The sequence below is a fragment of the Somniosus microcephalus genome, chromosome 2, assembly GCF_052327205.1.
Source record: "Somniosus microcephalus isolate GS21.2 chromosome 2, FLI_Smic_1.0, whole genome shotgun sequence".
In the NCBI taxonomy this organism is placed as follows: Eukaryota; Metazoa; Chordata; class Chondrichthyes; order Squaliformes; family Somniosidae; genus Somniosus; species Somniosus microcephalus.
The window spans coordinates 347,063,258-347,085,489 of record NC_140988.1 but is presented as its reverse complement, the minus strand read 5'-3'; the positions used below and the strand labels follow the sequence as shown (position 1 = coordinate 347,085,489).

Genomic DNA, 22,232 nt, shown 5'->3' with positions numbered 1-22,232 from the left:
TCAGAGAGTTATACAGCACAGAAAGAGGCCCTTCAACCTATCGTGGCTGCGCCGGCCATCAAGCCCTATCTATTCTAATTCCATTTTCCAGCACTTGGTCCGTAGCCTTGTATGCTATGGCATTTCAAGTGCTCCTCTAAATGCTTCTTGAATGTTGTGAGGGTTCCTGCCTCTACCACCCTTTCAGGCAGTGAGTTCCAGAATCCAACCACCCTCTGGGTGAAAAAGTTTTCCCTCAAATCCCCTCTAAACCTCCTGCCCCTCACCTTGAAACTATGCCCCCTGGTTATTGACCCCTCTACTAAGGGGAAAAATTCCTTTATATCTACCCTCAGAATTTTGCACACCTCAATCAGGTCCCCCCTCGGCCTTCTCTGCTCTAAGGAAAGCAACCCTAGCCTGTCCAGTCTCTCTTCATAGCTGAAACGCTCCAGCCCAGGTAACATCCTGGTGAATCTCCTCAGCACCCTCTCCAATGCAATCACATCCTTCCAAAATGTGGTGATCAGAATTGCACACAGTATTCCAGCTGTGGCCTAACTAGCGTTTTGTACAGCTCCATCATAACCTCCCTGCTCTTGTATTCTATGCCTCGGCTAATGAAGGCAAGTATCCCATATGCCTTCTTAACCACCTTATTTACCTGTCCTGCTGCCTTCAGGGATCTATGTACATGCACACCAAGGTCCCTCTGATCTTCTGTCATTCCTAGGGTCATACCATTCATTGTGTATTCCCTTGTTAGTCCTCCCAAAATGCATCACCTCACACTTTTCAGGGTTAAATTCCATTTGCCACTGTTCTGCCCATCTGACCAACCCGTCTATATCGTCCTTAGCCTGAGGCTTCCCACCTCGCAATTTACCACTCCACCAATTTTCGTGTCATCTGCGAAGTTACTGATCATATCTCCTACATTCATATCTACATGGAAACATAGAAGATAGGAGCAGGAGTAGGCCATTCGGCCCCTCGAGCCTGTTCCGCCATTTAATGAGATCATGGCTGATCATCTAAATTCAGTACCCTGTCCCTGCTTTCTCCCCATATCCCTTGATCCCTTTAGCCTTAAGAAATATATCTAACTCCTTGAATATATTTAATGAACTGGCCTCAACTGCCTTGTGTGGTAGAGAATTCCACAGGTTCACCACTCTCTGGGTGAAGAAATTCCTCCTCATCTCTCCTAAATGGCTTACCCCTTATCCTTAGACTGTGACCCCTGGTTCTGGACTCCCCCGCCATCGGGATCATCCTTCCTGCATCTAGTCTGTCTAGTCCTGTTAGAATTTTATAAGTTTCAATGAGATCCCCTCTCATTCTTCTAAACTGTAATGAATATAAGCCTAATCGGAGCGGCTGCAGAACATTCTGGAGTGGGAGGGTGAACAGCCAGTTGTCGTGCATATAGGTACCAACAATATAGGTAAAAACCGGGACGAGGTCCTAAAAGCTGAATATAGGGAGTTAGGAGGTAAATTAAAAAATAGGACCTCAAAGGTAGTAATCTCAGGGTTGCTACCAGTGCCACGTGCTAGTCAGAGTAGAAATAGAAGGATATTTCAGATGAATACGTGGCTAGAGGAATGGTACAAGGGGGAGGGATTCAAATTCCTGGGACATTGGAACCGGTTCTGGGGGAGGAGGGACCAGTACAAACTGGACGATTTGCACCTCGGCAGGACCAGGACCACTGTCCTTTTTATTAAAAAAAAAAAAAAATTTATTCATTGATGGGATGTGGGCGTCGCTGGCTAGGCCTGCATTTGGTGCCCATCCCTAATTGCCCTTGAGAAGATGGTGGTGAGCTGCCTTCTTGAACCGCTGCAGTCCATATGGTGTAGGTACACCCACAATGCTGTTAGGAAGGGAGTTCCAGGATTTTGGCCCAGCGACAGTGAAGGAACAGCGATACAGGTCCAAGTCAGGATGGTGTGTGGCTTGGAGGGGAACTTGTAGGTGGTGATGTTCCCATGCGTCTGCTGCCCTTGTCCTTCTAAGTGGTAGAGGTCGCGGGTTTGGAAGGTGCTGTTGAAGGAGCTTTGGCGAGTTGCTGCAGTGCATCTTGTAGATGGTACACACTGCAGCCACAGTGCGCCGGTGGTGGAGGGAGTGAATGTTGAAGGTGGTGGATGGAGTGCCAATCAAGCGGGCTGCTTTATCCTGAATGGTGTCGAGCTTCTTGAGTGTTGTTGGAGCTGCACTCATCCAGGCAAGTGGAGAGTATTCCATCACACTCCTGACTTGTGCCTTGTAGATGGTGGAAAGGCTTTGGGGAGTCAGGAGGTGAGACACTTGCCGCAGAATTCCCAGCCTCTGGCCTGCTCTTGTAGCCACAGTATTTATATGGCTGGTCCAGTTCAGTTTCTGATCAATGGTAACCCCCAGGATGTTGATAGTGGGGGATTCAGCGATGGTAATGCCATTGAATGTCATGGGGAGATGGTTAGAGTCTCGCTTGTTGGAGATGGTCATTGCCTGGCACTTGTGTGGTGCGAATGTTACTTGCCACTTGTCAGCCCAAGTCTGAATGTTGTCCAGGTCTTGCTGCATATGGACACGGACTGTGTCAGTATCTGACGAGTCTCGAATGGTGCTGAACAGTGTGCAATCATCAGCGAACATCCCCACTTCTGACCTTATGATGGAGGGAAGGTCATTGATGAAACAGCTGAAGAGGGTTGGGCCTAGGACACTGCCCTGAGGAACTCCTGCAGTGATGTCATGTGATTGAGATGAATGACCTCCAACAACCACAGCCAACTTCCTTTGTGCTAGGTATGACTCCAACCAATGGAGAGTTTTCCCCTTGATTCCCATTGACTTCAGTTTTGCTGGGGCTCCTTGATGCCACACTCGATCAAATGCTGCCTTGATGTCAAGGGCAGTCACTCTCACCTCACCTCTTGAGTTCAGCTCTTTTGTCCATGTTTGGACCAAGGCTGTAATGAGGTCAGGAGCTGAGTGGCCCTGGCGGAACCCAAACTGGGTGTCAGTTAACAGGTTATTGCTGAGTAAGTGCCGCTTGATAGCACTGTCGACGACACCTTCCATCACTTTGCAGATGATTGAGAGTAGACTGATGGGACGGTAATTGGCCGGGTCGGATTTGTCCTGCTTTTTGTAGACAGGACATACTTGGGCAATTTTCCACATTGCTGGGTAGATGCCAGTGTTGTAGCTGTACTGAAACAGCTTGGCTAGGGGCGCAGCTAGTTCTGGAGCACAAGTCTTCAGTACTATTGCCGGAATGTTGTCAGGACTCATAGCCTTTGCAGTATCCAGTGTCTTCAGCCGTTTCTTGACATCACGTGGAGTGAATTGAATGGGAGTGTTTGCTAGTGCTGTTGGGGAGGGTTTATACTAAAATGGCAGGGGGTTGAGAACCTGTGCAGGGAGACGGAGGAATGGGAAACAAGGATAGAAGCAAAAGACAGGAAGGAGAAAAGCAAAAGTGGCATGCAGAGAAGTCAAGGGTTTAAATCAAACATGGCCACAGTAAATAATAATTCTAAAAGGTCTAAGAGTGTTAAAAAAAGCAAGCCTGAAGGCTTTGTGTCTTAATGCGAGGAGCATTCGTAATAAGGTGGATGAATTAGCTGCGCAAATAGCTGTAAATGGATATGATATCCAGGGGTATTCAATATTCAGGAAAGACGGGCAAAAAGGAAAAGGAGGTGGGGTAGCATTACTGGTTAAAGAGGAAATTAACACAATACTAAGGAACGATATTAGCTCTGATGATGTGGAATCTATATGGGTAGAGCTGAGAAATACCAAGGGGCAGAAAACGTTAGTGGGAGTTGTATACAGACCCCCCAAACAGTAATGCGGAGGTTGGGGATGGCATTAAACGGGAAATTAGAGACGCGTGCAATAAGGGCACAGCAGTTATCATGGGTGACTTTAATCTACATATAGATTGGGCTAACCAAATTAGTAACAATACTGTGGAGGAGGAATTCCTGGCGTGTATACGGGATGGTTTCCTGGTCAATATGTCGAGGAACCAACTAGAGATCAGACCGTCTTAGACTGGGTATTATGTAATGAGAAAGGATTAATTAGCAATCTTGTTGTGCGAGGCCCCTTGGGGCGGAGCAATCATAATATGATAGAATTCTTCATTAAGATGGAGAGTGAAGTATTTGACTCCGAGACTAGGGTCTTGAATTTAAATAAAGGAAACTACGACGGTATGAGGCGCGAGTTGGGTAGAATGGATTGGGGAATGTTACTTAAAGGGTTGACGGTGGATAGGCAATGGCAAACATTTAAAGATCGCATGGATGAACTACAGAATTTGTTCATCCCTGTTTGGCATAAAAATAAAACAAAAAAGTTGACTCAACCGTGGCTAACAAGGGAAATTAGGGATAGCATAAGATCCAAGGAGAGGACATATAAATTGGCCAGAAAAAGCAGCAAACCTGAGGATTGGGAGCAGTTTAGGATTCAGCAAAGGAGGGCAAAGGGATTAATTAAGAGGGGGAAAATAGAGTATGAGAGTAAGCTTTCAGGGAACATAAAAACTGACTAAAAGCTCCTATAGATATGTGAAGGGAAAAAGATTGGTGAAGTCAAGCGTAGGTCCCTTGCAGTCAGAATCAAGGGAATTTATAATGGGGAACAAAGAAATGGCAGACCAATTAAATACATACTGTACTTTGGTTCTGTCTTCACAAAGGAGGACACAACTAACTTCCCAGAGATGTCGGGGAAGATAGGGTCTAATGAGAGGGAGGAACTGAATGAAATCAGTATTTGTAGGGAAATGGTGTTAAGGAAATTGATGGGATTGAAGGCCGATAAATCCCCAGGGCCTGATAATCTACATCCTAGGGTGCTTAAGGAAGTGGCCCTAGAAATAGTAGATGCATTGCTGGTCATCTTCCAAAATTCTATAGATTCTGGAACAGTTCCCATGGATTGGAGGGTAGCTAATGTTACCCCACTATTCAAAAAAGGTGGTAAAGAGAAAACAGGGAATTATAGACTGGTAAGCCTGACATCGGTAGTGGGGGAAAATGCTAGAGTCCATTATAAAAGATGTAATAGCAGAGCACTTGGAAAACAGTGACAGGATCGGACAAAGTCAACATGGATTTACAAAAGGTAAATTGGGCTTGACTAATCTACTGGAATTTTTTGAGGATGTAACTGGTAGAATAGATAAGGGCGAACCAGTGGATGTGGTGTATTTGGACTTTCAGAAGGCTTTCGATAAGGTCCCGCATAAGAGATTAGCGTGTAAAGTTAAAGCACATGGGATTGGAGGCAAGGTACTGACTTGGATAGAGAACTGGCTGGCAGACAGGAAGGAAAGAGTTGGAATAAACGGGTCTTTTTCCGAGTGGCAGGCAGTGACTAGTGGGGTATCGCAGGGATCGGTGCTAGGACCCCAGCTATTCACAATATATATTAATGATCTAGACGAGGGAACTAGATGTAATATCTCCAAGTTTGCAGACGACACAAAGCTGGGTGGGCGTGTGTGCTGTGAGGAGGATGCCGAGAAACTCCAGTATGATTTGGACAGGTTGGGTGATTGGGCAGATGTATGGCAGATGCAGTATAATGTGGATAAATGCCTCCTGCCACTAAGCCAATTTTGGATCCAATGTGCCAAATTGCCCTGGATCCCATGGGCTCTTACCTTCTTGACCAGTCTCCCATGTGGGACTTTGTCAAAAGCCTTACTGAAGTCCATGTAGACTACATCAACTGCACTACCCTCATCCACACACCTAGTCACCCCCTCGAAAAATTCAATCAAGTTGGTTCGACATGATCTCCCCCTGCCAAAGCCATGCTGACTATCCTTGATTAATCCTTGCCTCTCCAAGTGGAGACTAATTCTGTCCCTCAGGATTTTTTCCAATAATTTCCCTACCACTGATGTTAGGCTCACTGGCCTGTAATTCCCTAGCTTATCCCTACTACCCTTCTTGAATAATGGTACTACGTTAACTGTCCTCCAGTGCTCTTGCACCTCCCCTGTGGCCAGAGAGGTTCTGAAAATTTGTGTCGGAGCCCCTGCAGTCTCCTCCCTTGCCTCACACAGCAGCTTGGGATACATCTCGTCTGGGCCTGGGGATTTATCCACTTTTAAGCCTGCTAAAACTGCTAGTACCTCCTCCCTCTCAGTGCTAATTTGTTCAAGTATATCACAATCCCCCTGCCTGATTTCTATGCCTACACCGTCCTTCTCCATAGTGAACACAGATGCAAAATATTCATTTAAAATATTTTTTGAAAGAGAAAAATGGACGTACAAAAATATTATTAATTAAATAAAGAGATTAGGCTGATGAATATTGGCAGTAACTGTGATCAGTACTCTACCAGTGCCATTCAGTATGACGTTTACCAAAGAGATCTTTGTTGAAACTGTATCATCCTGAACTTCTGAGGTATGTCGTCGCAGGACTTCCTCTCCTTGACATAGGAACAGGAATAGGCCATTCAACTCCTCTAGCCTATTTTGCCATTTAATTAGATCATGACTGATCTGTACCTCAACTCCATTCACCTGCCTTTGCTCCAAAAAAAACTATTGACTCCACCTTGAAAATGTAAATTGTCCCAGCATCCAAAGCCTTTTGGGGGAGAGTTTTCCAGATTTCCACTACCCTTTGCATGAAAAAGTGCTTCCTGATTCCACTTTAAATGTTCTAGCCCTAATTTTAATCTTCTGTCCCCTTATTCTGGATTCCCCCACTAGACGAAATAGTTTTCTCTGCATTTAGCTTAATCATTTGAAAGATATCAACAAGATAATTTATTGCTTATTATTTAGCTTCTACTGTTGATGGGTTTTTCCAGGCAATCGTCCCACGAATCCTGCCCCTCCCGCCATCTCCTTCACATTTCATTAGCTACCCTTTGAGAATTTACTGGAAACACCCTGAGTCTCTTGGGTAAACCTTCACAGCTGGCATATATATCACTATCAGACACAACAGCCGGCAGCTAACTTAAGTCAAGTGGAATGAATGCAGCCGGAACTTTCACCTGCTGAGATTATCACTGAAAGATCCTGTTACAAACTGAGTATGGCAAGTGACGTTCTACAATTACTGTGCCCTGGTATTGCAATTTTACAGAACATCTTCAAATGGCGGTGAAAATGCTGGTTTCTGAGCAGATCTGAGTGACGATCTGTCAGTTTTACTACCAATGAGAAAGAAAGACTTGCATTTATATAGCACCTTTCATGACCTCAGCACGTCCCAAAGTATTTTACAGCCAATGAAGTACTTTTGAAGTGTAGTCACTGTTGTAATGTAGGAAATGTGGCAGCCAATTTGCGCACAGCAAGTCCCACAAACAGCAGTATGATGATTACTCGATAATCTATTTTAGTGATGTTAGTTGAGGGATAAATATCGTCCAGGACATCGGGGATAAGTCCCCTGTTCTTCTTCAAAATGTTCTTTTGCGTCCACCTAAGAGGACAGACAGGCCCTCGCTTTAACACCTCATTTGAAAGGCACCTTGGACAGTTCAGCACTCCCTCAGTACTGCACTGGAGTGTTGGCCTAGATTATGTAGTGTTTAATGGTGAATTACCGCAAGTTGATAATCAAGTTTTATATTCCTACTCCGTGTAATATATTTCCAAATATTAAAGGTGTTTTCATTGACTTGTAGTATGCGAATAACTTGCTTTCCTCAGGCAAATTTTCCTTTAATAAAAGGCCTTTTTGAAAAACAGCTGATAAGGTGACATGGTTATTTAAGTGCATTGAGGAAGTAACTGGTAAAATAGATGGGGGAGAGCCAGTGGATGTGGTGTACCTTGACTTCCAGAAAGCCTTCGATAAGGTTCCACACAAAAGATTATCATGCAAAATTAAGGCTCATGGAATTGGGGGCAAAGTATTAACGTGGATAGAGAACTGGCTGGCGGATAGAAAACAGAGAGTTGGAATAAACGGCTCGTTTTCGGAGTGGCAGGCAGTGACCAGCGGGGTGCCGCAAGGATCTGTCCTGGGACCCCAGCTGTTCACAATATATATAAATGATCTGGATCAGGGAATTGGATGCAATATTTCCAAATTCGCTGACGACACTAAACTAGGAGGAGGGGTGGGCTCTGATGAGGATGTCAGGAGGCTACAGTGCGATTTGGACAGGTTGGGGGAATGGGCGGATACGTGGCAGATGCACTATAATGTGGATAAATGCGAGGTTATCCACTTTGGGGGTAAAAACAGGAGGGTAGATTATTATCTAAATGGCAATAGATTGGGAGATGGGGAAGTGCAGAGGGACCTGGGTGTTCTTGTGCACCAGTCACTGAAGGAGAGCATGCAGGTGCAACAGGCAATTAAGAAGGCAAATGGTATGTTGGCCTTCATATCAAGGGGGTTCGAGTATAGGAATAGGGATACCTTACTACAGCTGTACAAGGTGCTGGTGAGACCGCATCTGGAGTATTGTGTACAGTTTTGGTCGCCCCATCTGCGGAAGGATGTTCTTGCCATGGAAAGAGTGCAACGGCGATTCACCAGGCTGATACCTGGAATGGCGGGAATGACCTACGAAGAGAGATTAAATAGTTTGGGCTTGTACTCACTGGAGTTTAGAAGATTGAGAGGGGATCTCATCGAAACATATAAAATTATGGCAGGCCTGGACAGGCTGAATTCAGAGAGAATGTTTCCAATGGCCGGGGAGCACAGAACCAGGGGCCACAGTCTAAAAATAGCGGGCAAATCATTTAAAACAGAGATGAGGAAGAATTTCTTCACTCAAAGAGTGGTGAGCCTGTGGAATTCCCTGCCACAGAGGGCTGTGAAGGCTAATTCAATAAATATTTTCAAGAGAGAATTGGATATATTTCTGAAGGCTAAGGGGATTAAGGGTTACGGAGAAAAGGCGGGGACGGGGTACTGAACTGGTAAGATCAGCTATGATCTCAGACGAAGATCAGCCATGATCTCATTGAATGGCGGAGCAGGCTCGAAGGGCCGAATGGCCTACTCCTGTTCCTATCTCTATGTTCTATGTTCAACACACTTTGCCACAGAGGTTGGGCGGGGATTCTCCTAATCCTCCTTCACCGTAGCTCCCCACAGAGCAAGTTCTCAATCGTGGCTGTTTCTTGGCTGCTCTAGCAAAGAGCTCGCACAATGAGCCGAATGACCTGTGCTGAAGCATCTGCAGTTCTCTGGTACCAATAGCAAACCAGGCTGGCTGGTCAACCATGAACAGTGTTCTAGTGTACTGTTGACTTGTCTGGCTCAAGTGTCCAATTACTATATCTGCCATGGAGGGTTAACTTAGTTCTGAATGCTCATCACCAGACATGTCACCTTAGAGCCACCTCAACCCGAAGAAGCGCTACTTACCACCCTTACTTTTTCTGCCCCCCACCCCCGTCTCTCTCGGGCTGTAGTAACTAGTTGGTCACAAGGCAACTGACAAGCATGGATTTGAGCCCTCACTAGGTGGATTGCAAGTATCGGGAGCTCCTCCCTGAGTGGCATGGTGGGCTGTACCTCTCACCATAAGATGTGAGTGCATAGCCATTCTCCTGACCACAGCATGGAACACATCATACCCGTTGGTTCCACCACTTGGAGGTGCAGAGCTTCTGCAGCAGTTGCCTACCTCTCCGTGGCTCAATAATAACGGGCACTGATATAAATGAGTGCAAGTTCTTATATCACCTCCAGCCCTCCCTGCCTAGAGCAATGTTTAGGAATTTGTCATGGGACTTGACACTCCAGTGCAGTGCTGAGGGAGTGCTGCACTGTCGGAGGTGCCGTCTTTCGGATGAGACGTTAAACCAAGGCCTCGTCTGCTCTCTCAAGTGGATGTAAAAGATCCCAGGGCACTATTTCGAAGAAGAGCAGGGAAGTTCTCCCCGGTGTCCTGGCCAATATTTATCCCTCAATCAACATAACAAAAACAGATTATCTGGTCATTATCACATTGCTGTTTGTGGGAGCTTGCTGAGTGCAAATTGGCTGCCGCGTTTCCCACATTACAACAGTGACTACACTCCAGAAATACTTCATTGGCTATAAAGCGCTTTGAGACGTCCAGTGGTCATGAAAGGCGCTATATAAATGCAAGTCTTTCTTTATGAATACTGCCCCTTTAAAATTCGCTAGGCGTTGCAATGCAGCATCCAGTTCCTTCTATTCAGACTGGTTCACTGGGTCTTCTCTGTTTGCAGCACGCTCCAATGATTTTTCTAGCACTCATGCAGGTCGGCCTTTACTGTGACCTGTTGATAGTGCTGTCTCCAGACCCTGAGGACGCATCATGTGTTTGTTGAAGAGCTCCAGACTTATCTGTAATTAGTGCTAGTCCACAGAAACCCTTTTGAATTATGATTGACGACAGACTTTAGCAAACGGAAAAATTATTTGGGATCATTTTTGTGTAATGTGCATCGGTGCGGATGAATGCAACCCACTGATTCGCTTCATCTCCCTAATCGCCCTCTTGGTCTCATGATGTGCTGCATCATCAGCTACTTTTGCAACAGCTTTCCTTTGCCTTGCATAGGAGCATTGTTCTAAAGGGGCTCTGTTTTTGTCAAAGAGCTCTTACTTTAACAGGGTGCTGCTTAGAATTCAGGGCCGCTGTTGTTGGTCACATCTAAGCATGGATATCCAAACAATTCTATGGTGCAATGATAGGCACAGTCTGATACTACAATGCTGTACTGCTCTCCTTGCACTGAACTGGATGCTTAATATCACTGATCACATTCAGTGCTTTTGATGAGCTGAAACTAATCTTTTGTCTCACTCTTGCACAGGTATTGAAGTAGACCCTCGCCATCTTTCTCTTGTGGCGGACTACATGTGCTTTGATGGATCGTACAAGCCATTTAATCGCATTGGCATGCAGTCAAGCTCCTCACCACTTCAGCAGATGACTTTTGAAACCAGCTATAAGTTTTTAAAACATGCAACTATGCTAGGTAAGAAAGATCTCGTCAACACTGAAGACAGGATTTTTTTTTTAAACTTGAGCAAGTATCCTTCACGTAGGGAAAGTAAAATTTCAATTAAGTCTCTAAAGCCGCACAATCTATTCCAGACCACCCTTTATGTTTCTTTTTCAATTGAGAAACCTGAATGTTGATGTGCTACTATGGTTCAGAAAGTAGAAAGAAGACAGATAAAATAAGAACAAATGATTAGGTGACGCCACGCTTGGTTTATAAGTCTCTAGAGTGATGACTAAGGTAAGGAGCTCGACAGTTTTAGGTACTGGAAAACAATGAGTAGGAGGTGTTGTGATGAATTTTGACTTCAACACTGTGAAGATACAGGTAGGAAGAATGGTGTGCAGGACTGTGTGTTTTAGAGCAGAACGGAGGAGGAAACTTCAGAGGAGCAATTCAGAACAGTGAGAAGTGATCATGGAAATCACGGAAAAGTATCCTTCTCTAAAGGACATTTGTGAATCAGTTGGATTTTTACAGCAATCCAACAGCTTCACGGTCACTTTTACTGATACCAGAGGTTTTTTTTTAAACTGAATTGAAATTCTCAAACTGCCACAGTGGGATTTGAACTTGCGTTCTCTAGATTATTAGTCCAGGCCTCTGAATTGCTAACCCAGTAACATAACTGAATCCCATTTCACATGCAATGAATTACTATCAAGTGGCTGTAATCTATATAAACACAATAGCCATTTTGTATACAGCAAAATCCCACAAATTGCAATGAGATGAATGAGCAGGTTAATCTACTTTTTGGTGCAATTGTCCGAGGACAGAATATTGGCTGGGACACTGAACGAACTCCCTGCTCTTCAAATAGTGGCATAGAATCATAGAATAGTACAGCACAGAAGGAGACCATTTGGCCCATCGAGTCTGCACTGACTCTTTCGAAGAGCAGCCCAGATAGTCCTACTTCCCCGCTCTTTCCCCATATCCCTGCAATTTTTTCTCCTAATATTTATCCAACTCCCTTTTGCAGGCTACTATTGAATCTGTATTCCCCACCCTATCAGGCAGTGCATTCTAAATCCTAACCACTCATTGCGTAAAAAAGTTTTTCCTCATGTCGCCTCTGGTTCTTTTGTAAATCACCTTAAATCTGTGCCCTTTCGCTATCGACCCTTCAGCCAATGGAAACAGTTTCTCTTTATTTACTCTATCTAAACCCTTCATGATTTTCAACCCCTCTATCAATTCTCCTCTTAGCCTTCTCTGCTTCAAGGAGAATATAATACAGAGAAATGATATTGCGTCAAAGGAGCAGGATAGTGAAACAGTTTGGGTGGAGATTGTAGTGTATGTAACCGTCTACCTTTAAGAGACTATTGTATGTAACCGTTCACCTTTAAGAGAACTATTTTAGGTGTGGCACTACTTGTTTGGCTTCTGTATACGGTAATACCGACGGTGACCACACCGGTATATAAGTGCTGTGGCATGATTTATAGGGCAGATTCGCCCTGACCTTCGAATAGTAAAGTCCTGTTGTATGTTACTCCTGAAGTCTGTGTCGTAATTAACTGCACAACCCACAGACTTTACAGTGGCGACGAGTCCGATTGTACCCTGCGGCAACAATATTTTCAAGCAACGAAAGAGCGTCGAAAAGAGGCAACTGCCCTCGTCATTCGGCTGGGAGAAAACTCAAGGCTGCAGCAATAGAAAGGAGGAAGACTTTAGCGACAAAAACTTCCATCAGCAACAGGCACTGACTGTCCCTTCTGCCACGGTGACTGTGAGTAAGGGAAAGTGAAAAGAATAGCCGGAGGATAAGGGCTGGGCACTCGACCACGGTCGAGGGGGAAAAGGAGCCGGACAAAAAGTCGGGTCCAACGGCGTCGTGAGAGACCACGACCGGCGGGAAAAGCCGGGCGGTGACCGAAGCCACGAAGCGCTGCGACCGGGAGCGTAGGCGCGGGAAGAGAGAAACTCAGCCGCAGCCGGGGAGAGAAGCACCGGACTGCGAGAGGGCTGGGAGGCGCGATTAGGGTCTGAGCGAGCGGGAGAGGCAGAGCCGACCAAGAGAGACTGCGCGAGAGCCAGTCCAGCGGCTGAACTGTCCTCCGTCAACGGGGTGTAACCAGCGCCGGTAGAGCCGAGCGAGCGGGAGAGAGGCAGAGCCGAGCAAGGGGAACTGTGCGAGAGCCAGTCCAGCGGCTGAACTGTCCTCCGTCAACGGGGTGTACCCAGCGCCGGTAGAGCCGAGCGAGCGGGAGAGAGACAGAGCCGAGCAAGGGGAACTGTGCGAGAGCCAGCCCAGCGGCTGAACCTGTTCGCCGTCAACGGGGTACCCAGAGCCGGTCGCCCTGCCATCAAAAAAAAAAAGGGAAAGCCTTGAAGCCGACGCGCAGGCTGTGAACCTGAAAGCCAGCGGCCGTCGCCCGTGGGGAAAGTGTACCACTCCCGCCAGGGAAGAAACGCGGGAAGCCGCCATTAGGCGGGGAAGAAGACAGAAGCGGGAAACCGCCATTGAAGTGGGCGGGGAGAGAAGATAAGAGCGGGAAACCACCATTTTCGCGGGAAAACCGCCATCTTAGGGGGAAAAAAAAATAATAATTTAAAGAAATACTTGTGTTGTTCCCAAAGAGAGGAAGATGCCTAAGCGTGGTAACATCAACGATTTTAATTCCGAGGTAGAAGACTGGGCCACGTACGTGGAACGCATTGAGATCTATTGTGAGGCCAATAAAATAGAAGAAGATGACAAAGCTATAACCTTGCTGAACTCGATGGGCGCAAAGACATACGGGCTCTTGAAGCATCTACTAGCACCAGCTAAACCGGCGGATCAGACTTTCGATGATATTGTGGCTGTCCTGAAGGACCACTTGAACCCTACACCGTTGATGTTGGCGGAACGATTCAAATTCTATGCGAGAACGCAACGGAAAGACGAAAGCAACGCAGAATACTTGGTCGAACTGCGTAGACTAGCGAAATACTGCCAGTTTGGAGGGAATCTGACAGAGGCATTGCGAGACAAGTTCGTGTGCGGGTTGGCAAAGGAAGGAACGCAAAAGCGACTACTCGAAGAGAACGACCTTACACTTGACAGGGCTGTCCTTATTGCAGCATCGCACGAAGCCGCAGCGAAGGGAACTGCGGAAATGCAGCTAAAGACAGCAGCACTAAGTGTGGATCAAATTACCTCGACAACAACAAAATGCTATCGTTGTGGGAAGACAACACACGACCAGAACCAATGCTGGTTTAAGAACCAGGAATGTAGGAAATGTGGCAAACTGGGTCACATAGCTAAGGTATGCCGGTCAGGGAAGAAGACCAACAACCAAAGGACCAACAACCAAAGGAAGCCATCACAGGAAAAGTACAACAAGGTACACAAGGTGGCTGAGAAGAGTTCAGACGAACAGAATTCAGACTCAGACCCAAACGGCCAGGAGCTGGGTAGTCTGAGAATTCACAATGTGAGTAAGGAAGCTGACCTACAAACTATCTGGGTCATGCTAAAAATAGCTGGAATCCAAGTGAAAATGGAGTTGGACACTGGATCAGCTCTATCAGTCATAAATCGAAGGGATTACCACCGGCTATTCTCACATATACCCTTAAGAGATACCAAGTTCGTATTGCAGACATACACGGGGCATAAAGTATACCCCATGGGAAAGATAAGAGTCAAAGTGAGAGATAGGGGTAAAGAACACCCAAGAATGAACTTATACGTACTACATGAGGGAGGACCACCACTTCTAGGACAGGAGTGGATCAAGAAAATAGACATGGAATGGCACTATCTAAAAGCCATAACGAGTGAGGACTCGGTGCAGACAATCAGCTCAGATTCTGAAACGGATGACGATAAGACCAACCCAAATATGAAAGACAAGGCTGAAATGGACTTGCCGACGAAGGTTGGAAAAACGAAGGCATGCATAAAGGCTTATGCTCCAGAGAAGAACAAAGTTTCAGAACAGAACTCCACCGAACAACGACAACCTAGTTCGACAGAAAATTCTGAGCCTGTTCAAGTTACGGACATATCCATGACGGAAGAACACCGAGCTCGGACTCAAACTTATTTCAAATTACGACAACAATTAGAACAATTGAGTTACCGTCTCGTACAAGAGATGAAAACAATGAAAAAGTTCTATGACACCGAATGGGAGAATCTGGAAAGACAACAGAAGCAGCTAGCTCAAGCAGAGAGTGACCATAGAGCCATCATGACCAATTACCGATCACATCTCCCTTATGCTGTTCAGGAGTTAGAATATTTGCAGGAAGAAGCAAATGAAGAGGAATCTTCAGGAAGCCAGGATTTTATTCCAGTTCTTCTCTACGACTCCTTACAAGCAGAGTGTGAGAAGCTGAAAGAACAGTATGAACAGGCCCAGGCTACAATTCTGGAAGGGGTTAACTTGGCAACCTCCGAAAAGCTAGTTTCAGTGGAAGCATATGAGCAACTGAAGGTTGAACATGAGCAAGAAGTCCAAAGGCTGCAGGAAATTCTTGATGAGCTCAAGGCCAAGACAGACTCATCGGTAGAAGTTCCATCCATAGATGAGAAATTAGAGGTGAAAGACATGGCAGAACCTGAAAGACAAGATGTACAAGAACTCATAAAAATATTAAAGGAAACCCAAGACAAATATGGGGTGGCAATGACCGAGATTCAGCAACTTGAAGAACAGATTCAACTGGGAATCCGTTCAGTGGAAGAAAAGGGAACTGTAAGAAACACAGAGACTGTAAGAATGGCCTCTGAACATGAGCTAGAGAGCATCAAGGCGCAACTTCTCCGAGCGCTGGAAGCCAAAGTACAAGAGGAAAAGAAGGTGAAAGCATTGGAGGAAAAGGTGGATGAAATGGAGAAGACTCTGACCCACAGTGTTCCCGTGGAAGAGTTAACGGTCAGCCAACTCCTTCATATGCTGAAGGACAAGACTCTACAATGGGAACAATCTGAACACGAGCTTCAATCTTCAAAGGGAAGGAGTTCGGAGCTCTCAAAAGTTATGGAAATAGCTGAGGTTGCAACACAGATTTTACAGGGATGCCAAAAGTATGCTGAATCACGTCAATGTGAACAGCAGAATGTTGAAACAGCTGCTCCAGTAGAAGGATTGAATAGCCTGATCAATCAATCCCCGAGGGAAGGGGAAGTGTTGAAATCACAAACGAGGTCATTAGTGAAGGATTTGCAGGAAACCCAGGAAGAGCGGGGTGAATATGAACGCATGAAGAAGTCTCTTCAGGAAAGCTGTCTAGGGAGGGAACAACAGTCGGCTAACGTCCAGTTGGGTACGGAAGAAGTAGCAGGCCCTCTCGCTAGACTAGCTCAGGACGACACCGAATATTACCATGACCTGTTGAGTGACACTGAATATTACGAGGATCTGGTCTGCCCAGCTTGTGATGAAAACTCCCAAAGTGCAGAAATCAGGATGAAGCACTTAAAGTCTAAGGAACATAGAGAGATGGTGGCGCTACAGCTGGCAGCTGATAAGGGAGCCCCGAGAGTCTCCAAGAAGCAGAAAAGAAAAAGAAAAAGCAGAAGATGATAACCATCAAAATCATTATCACTCCTACCAGATCATGCACGTGGGTCCTACAAAGGGAGATAAATCAGTTGGAAAGTAAGGAAAATTACCAAGGCAATACAGCTGTTTGTAAAAGTCAGCATTGCTGGCTCAGCAGGACGGGAGTTCAAGCTGTTATGTCAAGGGGAAGACTAGTGGAGGAGTCACGCTAGCAATGTGAACCGGCTACACCACAGCGATGTTGTTCGGACCGAGTCAAGACTAGAGACTGAATCTATACACTGTTCCCACAGAGACTGAACCTGTGAACTGTTTCCCACAGAGACTATATCTGTAAATTGTTTACCTGAAGTTGAATATATGTATGTTAATGAGAAATAGTATGTTGTAAGCTAAAAAGGGAGGATTGTAGTGTATGTAACCGTCTACCTTTAAGAGACTATTGTATGTAACCGTTCACCTTTAAGAGAACTATTTTAGGTGTGGCACTACTTGTTTGGCTTCTGTATACGGTAATACCGACGGTGACCACACCGGTATATAAGTGCTGTGGCATGATTTATAGGGCAGATTTGCCCTGACCTTCGAATAGTAAAGTCCTGTTGTATGTTACTCCTGAAGTCTGTGTCGTAATTAACTGCACAACCCACAGACTTTACAGAGATAAGGAATAATAAGGGGGGAAAAAACACTAGTGGGCGTAGTCTATAAGCCTCCGAACAGTTGCAACTCGGTTGGACGGAGTATCAATCAGGAAATAGTTGAGGCTTGTAATAAGGGAACAGCTATAATTATGGGGGATTTTAACTATCATATTAACTGGACAAATCAAATTGGGCAGAGCAGCCTTGAGGATGAGTTCATTGAGTGTATTAGGGATGGGTTTCTTGAGCAGTATGTAACTGAACTGACCAGGGGGCAAGCAACCTTAGATTTGGTCCTGTGTAACGAGACAGGATTAATTAAAAATGTCCTAGTAAAGGATCCCCTTGGAATGAGTGACCATAACATGGTTGAATTCCATATTCAATTAGAGGGTGAGAAGGTTGGATCTCAAACAAGCGTGCTGAGCTTGAATAAAGGAGACTATGAAGGTATGAGAGCGGAATTGATTAGAGTGGACTGGGAAAATAGATTAAAGGGTAAGACGATACATGATCAGTGGTGTACATTTAAGGAGTTATTTTACAACTTCCAAAAAATATATATTCCACTGAGGAAAAAAGGGTGTAAAAGAAAAGATAGCCATCCGTGGCTAAGTAAAGTAATTAAGGATAGTATCCGACTAAAAACAAGGGCATATAAGGTAGCCAAATCTAGTGGGAGGATAGAAGATTGGGAAGTCTTTAAAAGACAGCAAAAAATAACTAAAAGATTGATTAAGAAAGGGAAGATAGATTATGAAAGTAAATTAGCAAAAAAATATAAAAACAGATAGCAAAAGTTTCTATAGTTATATAAAAAGAAAAAGGGTGGTCCCTTAGAGGATGAGACCGGGAAATTAATGGTGGGAAATCTGGAGATGGCAAAAACGCTGAACAAATATTTTGTATCAGTCTTTATGGTAGAGGACACTAAGAATATCCCAACACTGGACAAACAGGGGGCTCTAGGGGGGGAGGAGCTAAATACGATTAAAATCACTAAGGAAGTGGTACTTGGTAAAATAATGGGACTCAAGGCGGATAAATCCCCTGGACCTGATGACTTACATCCTAGGGTCTTGAGGGAAGTGGCGTTAGGGATTGTGGATGCATTGGTAATAATTTTCCAAAACTCCCTGGACTCAGCAAAGGTCTCGGCAGATTGGAAAACTGCTAATGTAACACCCTTATTTAAAAAGGGTAGTAGGCAGAAGGCTGGAAACTATAGACCTGTTAGCCTAACATCTGTGGTTGGTAAAATGTTCGAGTCCATTATTAAGGAGACAGTAACGGGACATTTGGATAAACATAATTTAATAGGACAAACTCAGCATGGTTTCATGAAGGGGAAGTCATGTTTGACAAATTTGCTTGAGTTCTTTGAGGAAGTAACATACAGGGTGGATAAAGGGGAACCAGTGGACGTAGTGTATTTAGACTTCCAAAAGGCATTTGACAAGGTGCCACACAAAAGATTATTGCTCAAGATAAAAAATCACGGGATGGGGGGTAATATTCTGGTGTGGGTGGAGGATTGGCTCTCTAACAGAAAGCAGAGAGTTGGGATAAATGGTTCATTCTCAGACTGGCAATCAGTAACTAGTGGTGTTCCGCAGGGGTCAGTGCTGGGTCCCCAGCTCTTTACAATCTATATTAACGATTTGGAGGAGGGGACCGAGTGTAACATATCAAAGTTTGCAGATGATACAAAGATGGGAGGGAAAGTAGTCAGTGAGGAGGACATAAAAAACCTGCAAAGGGACATAGACAGGCTAAGTAAGTGGGCAGAGATTTGGCAGATGGAATACAATACTGGAAAGTGTGAGGTTATGCACTTTGGCAGGAAAAATCATAGAGCAAGTTATTATCTTAATGGCAAGAAACTGGAAAGTACTGTACAAAGGGATCTGGGGGTCCTGGTGCACGAAACTCAAAAAGTTAGTATGCAGGTGCAGCAAGTGACAAGAAGGCCAATGGAATGTTGGCTTTTATTGCTAGGGGGATAGAATATAAAAACAGGGAGGTATTGCTGCAGTTGTACAAGGTATTGGTGAGACCACACCTGGAATACTGCATACAGTTTTGGTGTCCATACTTAAGAAAAGACATACTTGCTCTTGAGTCAGTACAAAGAAGGTTCACTCGGTTAATCCCGGGGATGAGGGGGTAGTCATATGAGGAGAGGTTGAGTAGATTGGGACTCTACTCATTGGAGTTCAGAAGAATGAGAGGCGATCTTATTGAAACATATAAGATTGTGAAGGGGCTTGATCGGGTGGATGCGGTGAGGATGTTCCCAATGATGGGTGAAACTAGAACTAGGGGGCATAATCTTAGAATAAGGGGCTGCTCCTTCAAAACTGAGATGAGGAGAAACTTCTTCACTCAGAGGGTAGTAGGTCTGTGGAACTTGCTGCCCCAGAAAGCTGTGGAAGCTACATCATTAAATAAATTTAAAACAGAAATAGATAGTTTCCTAGAAGTAAAGGGAATTAAGGGTTACGGGGTGCGGGCAGGAAATTGGACATGAGTCTAGGTTCGGAATGGTCATGGCCCTGTGGGTAGTGGAGCGGGCCCAGGGGCCATGTAGCCTGGTTCTGCTCCTACTTCTTGTGTTCTAATTCTGTGTTAGATTTCAGGAGATGGTTCTATTCCTGTTCCTGGCTGGGGTGGAGATCGCCTTTACAGAAGGTAAGTACTGTAGAAAAAATAGGGACAGAGCGATCTCCTGGACGAGTTTCGATCGCCTAGATGGGTCGGAGAGGAATTTCCCAGATTTTTTCTTCCAAGTTGGCCATTGGGTTTTTTGTCTTTTTTTGCCTCTCCCGGGAGATCACATGGGTTTGGGTGGATGGAGATTGATAGAAGATTTGAGGTTAGGATCAGATCAGCCATGATCTTATTGAATGGTGGAGCAGGCTCGAGGGGCCGATTGGCCTACTCCTGCTCCTATTTCTTATGTTCTTATAACCCCAGCTTCTCCGGTCTATCCACATAACTATTCCCTCATCCCTGGAACCATTTAGTAAATGGGATCTTTAATATCCACAGGAACAGTTAGACCATTTCATGAAAGGACAGTACCTCTGGCAGTGAAGCAATCTCTGAGTAATTCAGTGTCGGCCTAGATAGGTAAGCATGCAGGTGCAGCAGGCGGTTAAGAAGGCAGATGGTATGTTGGCCTTCATAGCGAGAGGATTCTAGTACAGGAGCAAGGATGTCTTGCTGCAGTTGTACAGGGCCTTGGTGAGACCACACCTTGAGTATTGTGTACAGTTTTGGTCGCCTTATCTGAGGAAGGATGTTCTTGCCTTGGAGGGTGTGAGCGAAGATTCACCAGATTGATACCTGGGATGGCAGGAATGACGTATGAAGAGAGATTGGGTCGATTGGGCTTGATTGAGTTTAGAAAAATGAGAGGGGATTTCATTGAAACTTATAAAATTCTAACAGGACTAGATGCAGGAAGAATGTTCCCGATGGCGGGGAAGTCCAGAACCAGGGGTCACAGTCTAAGGATAAGGGGTAAGCCATTTAGGACTGAGATGAGGAGGAATTTCTTCACCCAGAGAGTGGTGAACCTGTGGAATTATCTACCACAGAAGGCAGTTGAGGCCAATTCATTAAATATATTCAAGAAGGAGTTAGATATATTTCTTAAGGCTAAAGGGATCAAGGGATATGGGGAGAAAGCAGGGACAGGGTACTGAATTTGGACGATCAGCCATGATCTCATTAAATGGCAGAACAGGCTCGAGGGGCCGAATGGCCTACTCCTGCTCCTATCTTCTATGTTTCTATAGTGTACTTGAGGCCCAGGCATGGGGCTTGAACCCACAACTATATGCCCCAGATGCAAACTGCTAACATACATTGATGGTTGGGGGCTGGGGGTGTGTGGGTAGGGAATATTGGGGAAAAAAGGAGTAATACTTTTCATACTTTAGTCATAACATTATTATTATAGTAATAAGGCTACTGGTCAAACTATTTAATCGTATTTCAGTATCGCAGTGAATGAGTTGAATTTCTCTTGAGGGCTGACTGCAGAAAAATATTGTTCCTTGAGCTGCGGGAAAATTTAAAAGGTTAAAAAGAGACCGTGATTGCGGGAGTCCACTTGGGGATGTACTTTTTAAAGGAGTTCTTTCAGAGCGTTTACAGCTATTCCGAATGTGGCATTTACACTGTGTTAAAGATGAGAAGCAGGAAAAACATCCACGTGTGATTTGCCACCTGTACTTGAGCACAGCAGCTGCTTCCCACCATTGTTTGCGCACTTGCCTCCAGAATGCATCATGAGCACTGTTACAAATTTAGGTCTGTCTGTTGGTACCAGTGAAGGTTCAGTGGCGTCAGTCATTCCAATAATCAGTTTGACTGTGTTACTTTTCTGGAAGTTAGCCGAAGCTGCCCTGTATCCACTTGTACAATAGCATACCGGGCGGATGTAGCAGTGGCATCCTCCTGCTATCTGGACTGGATACTTGTGTCTTTTGCACTCTGAAGGTGGCTAGAGTTAACACTAGATAAGGCGAAGCTTGGTTCCAATCGTAAAGCGCTTTATTCCACAGGCCGGTGAAATGTACAAAGTCACTTAGTTCAATCGGTATAACTTAGATTTGCGTAATAATACAAACTAAGGAACATGCAATGCTACTCCTCCTCCCACCCCACTTAACTTAACTTGAACTCTGCATCCTGTCCAACAGCCCAAGGCTGAACCACTCTCCGTGCAGTCCTCTGTCTTTCACAGTCTTTTGATGCCTGCCTGTTATAAGAACATAAGAAATAGGAGCAGGAGTCGGCCATTTGGCCCTTCGAGCCTGCTCCGCCATTCAATAAGATCTTGGCTGATCTTCTACCTCATCTCCACTTTCCTGAACTATCCCCATATCCCAAATTACCTTGATATTTAAAAATCTATCGATCTCTGTCTTGAATATACTCAACGACTGAGCCGCCACAGCCCTCTGGGGTGGAGAATTCTTATAAAATAAAAACAGAAAATGCTGGAAATACTCAGCAAGTCAGGCAGCATCTGTGGAGAGAGAAACAAAGTTAATGTTTCAGGTCAATGACCTTTCATCAGATGTAATGAAA

At 45.1% G+C, this 22,232-nt stretch overlaps 1 protein-coding gene across 1 annotated transcript in view; it reads left to right on the top strand.

Moving 5' to 3' along the window:
* The window catches only part of polr1a (RNA polymerase I subunit A), a 184,159-nt gene that overhangs the window by 145,849 nt on the left and 16,078 nt on the right, over nt 1-22,232 (top strand). The window contains exon 33 of the mRNA XM_085975489.1: nt 10,781-10,945. Within this exon, the coding sequence (XP_085831615.1) occupies nt 10,781-10,945 (165 nt within the window). The remainder of the gene's footprint in view (nt 1-10,780; nt 10,946-22,232) is intronic.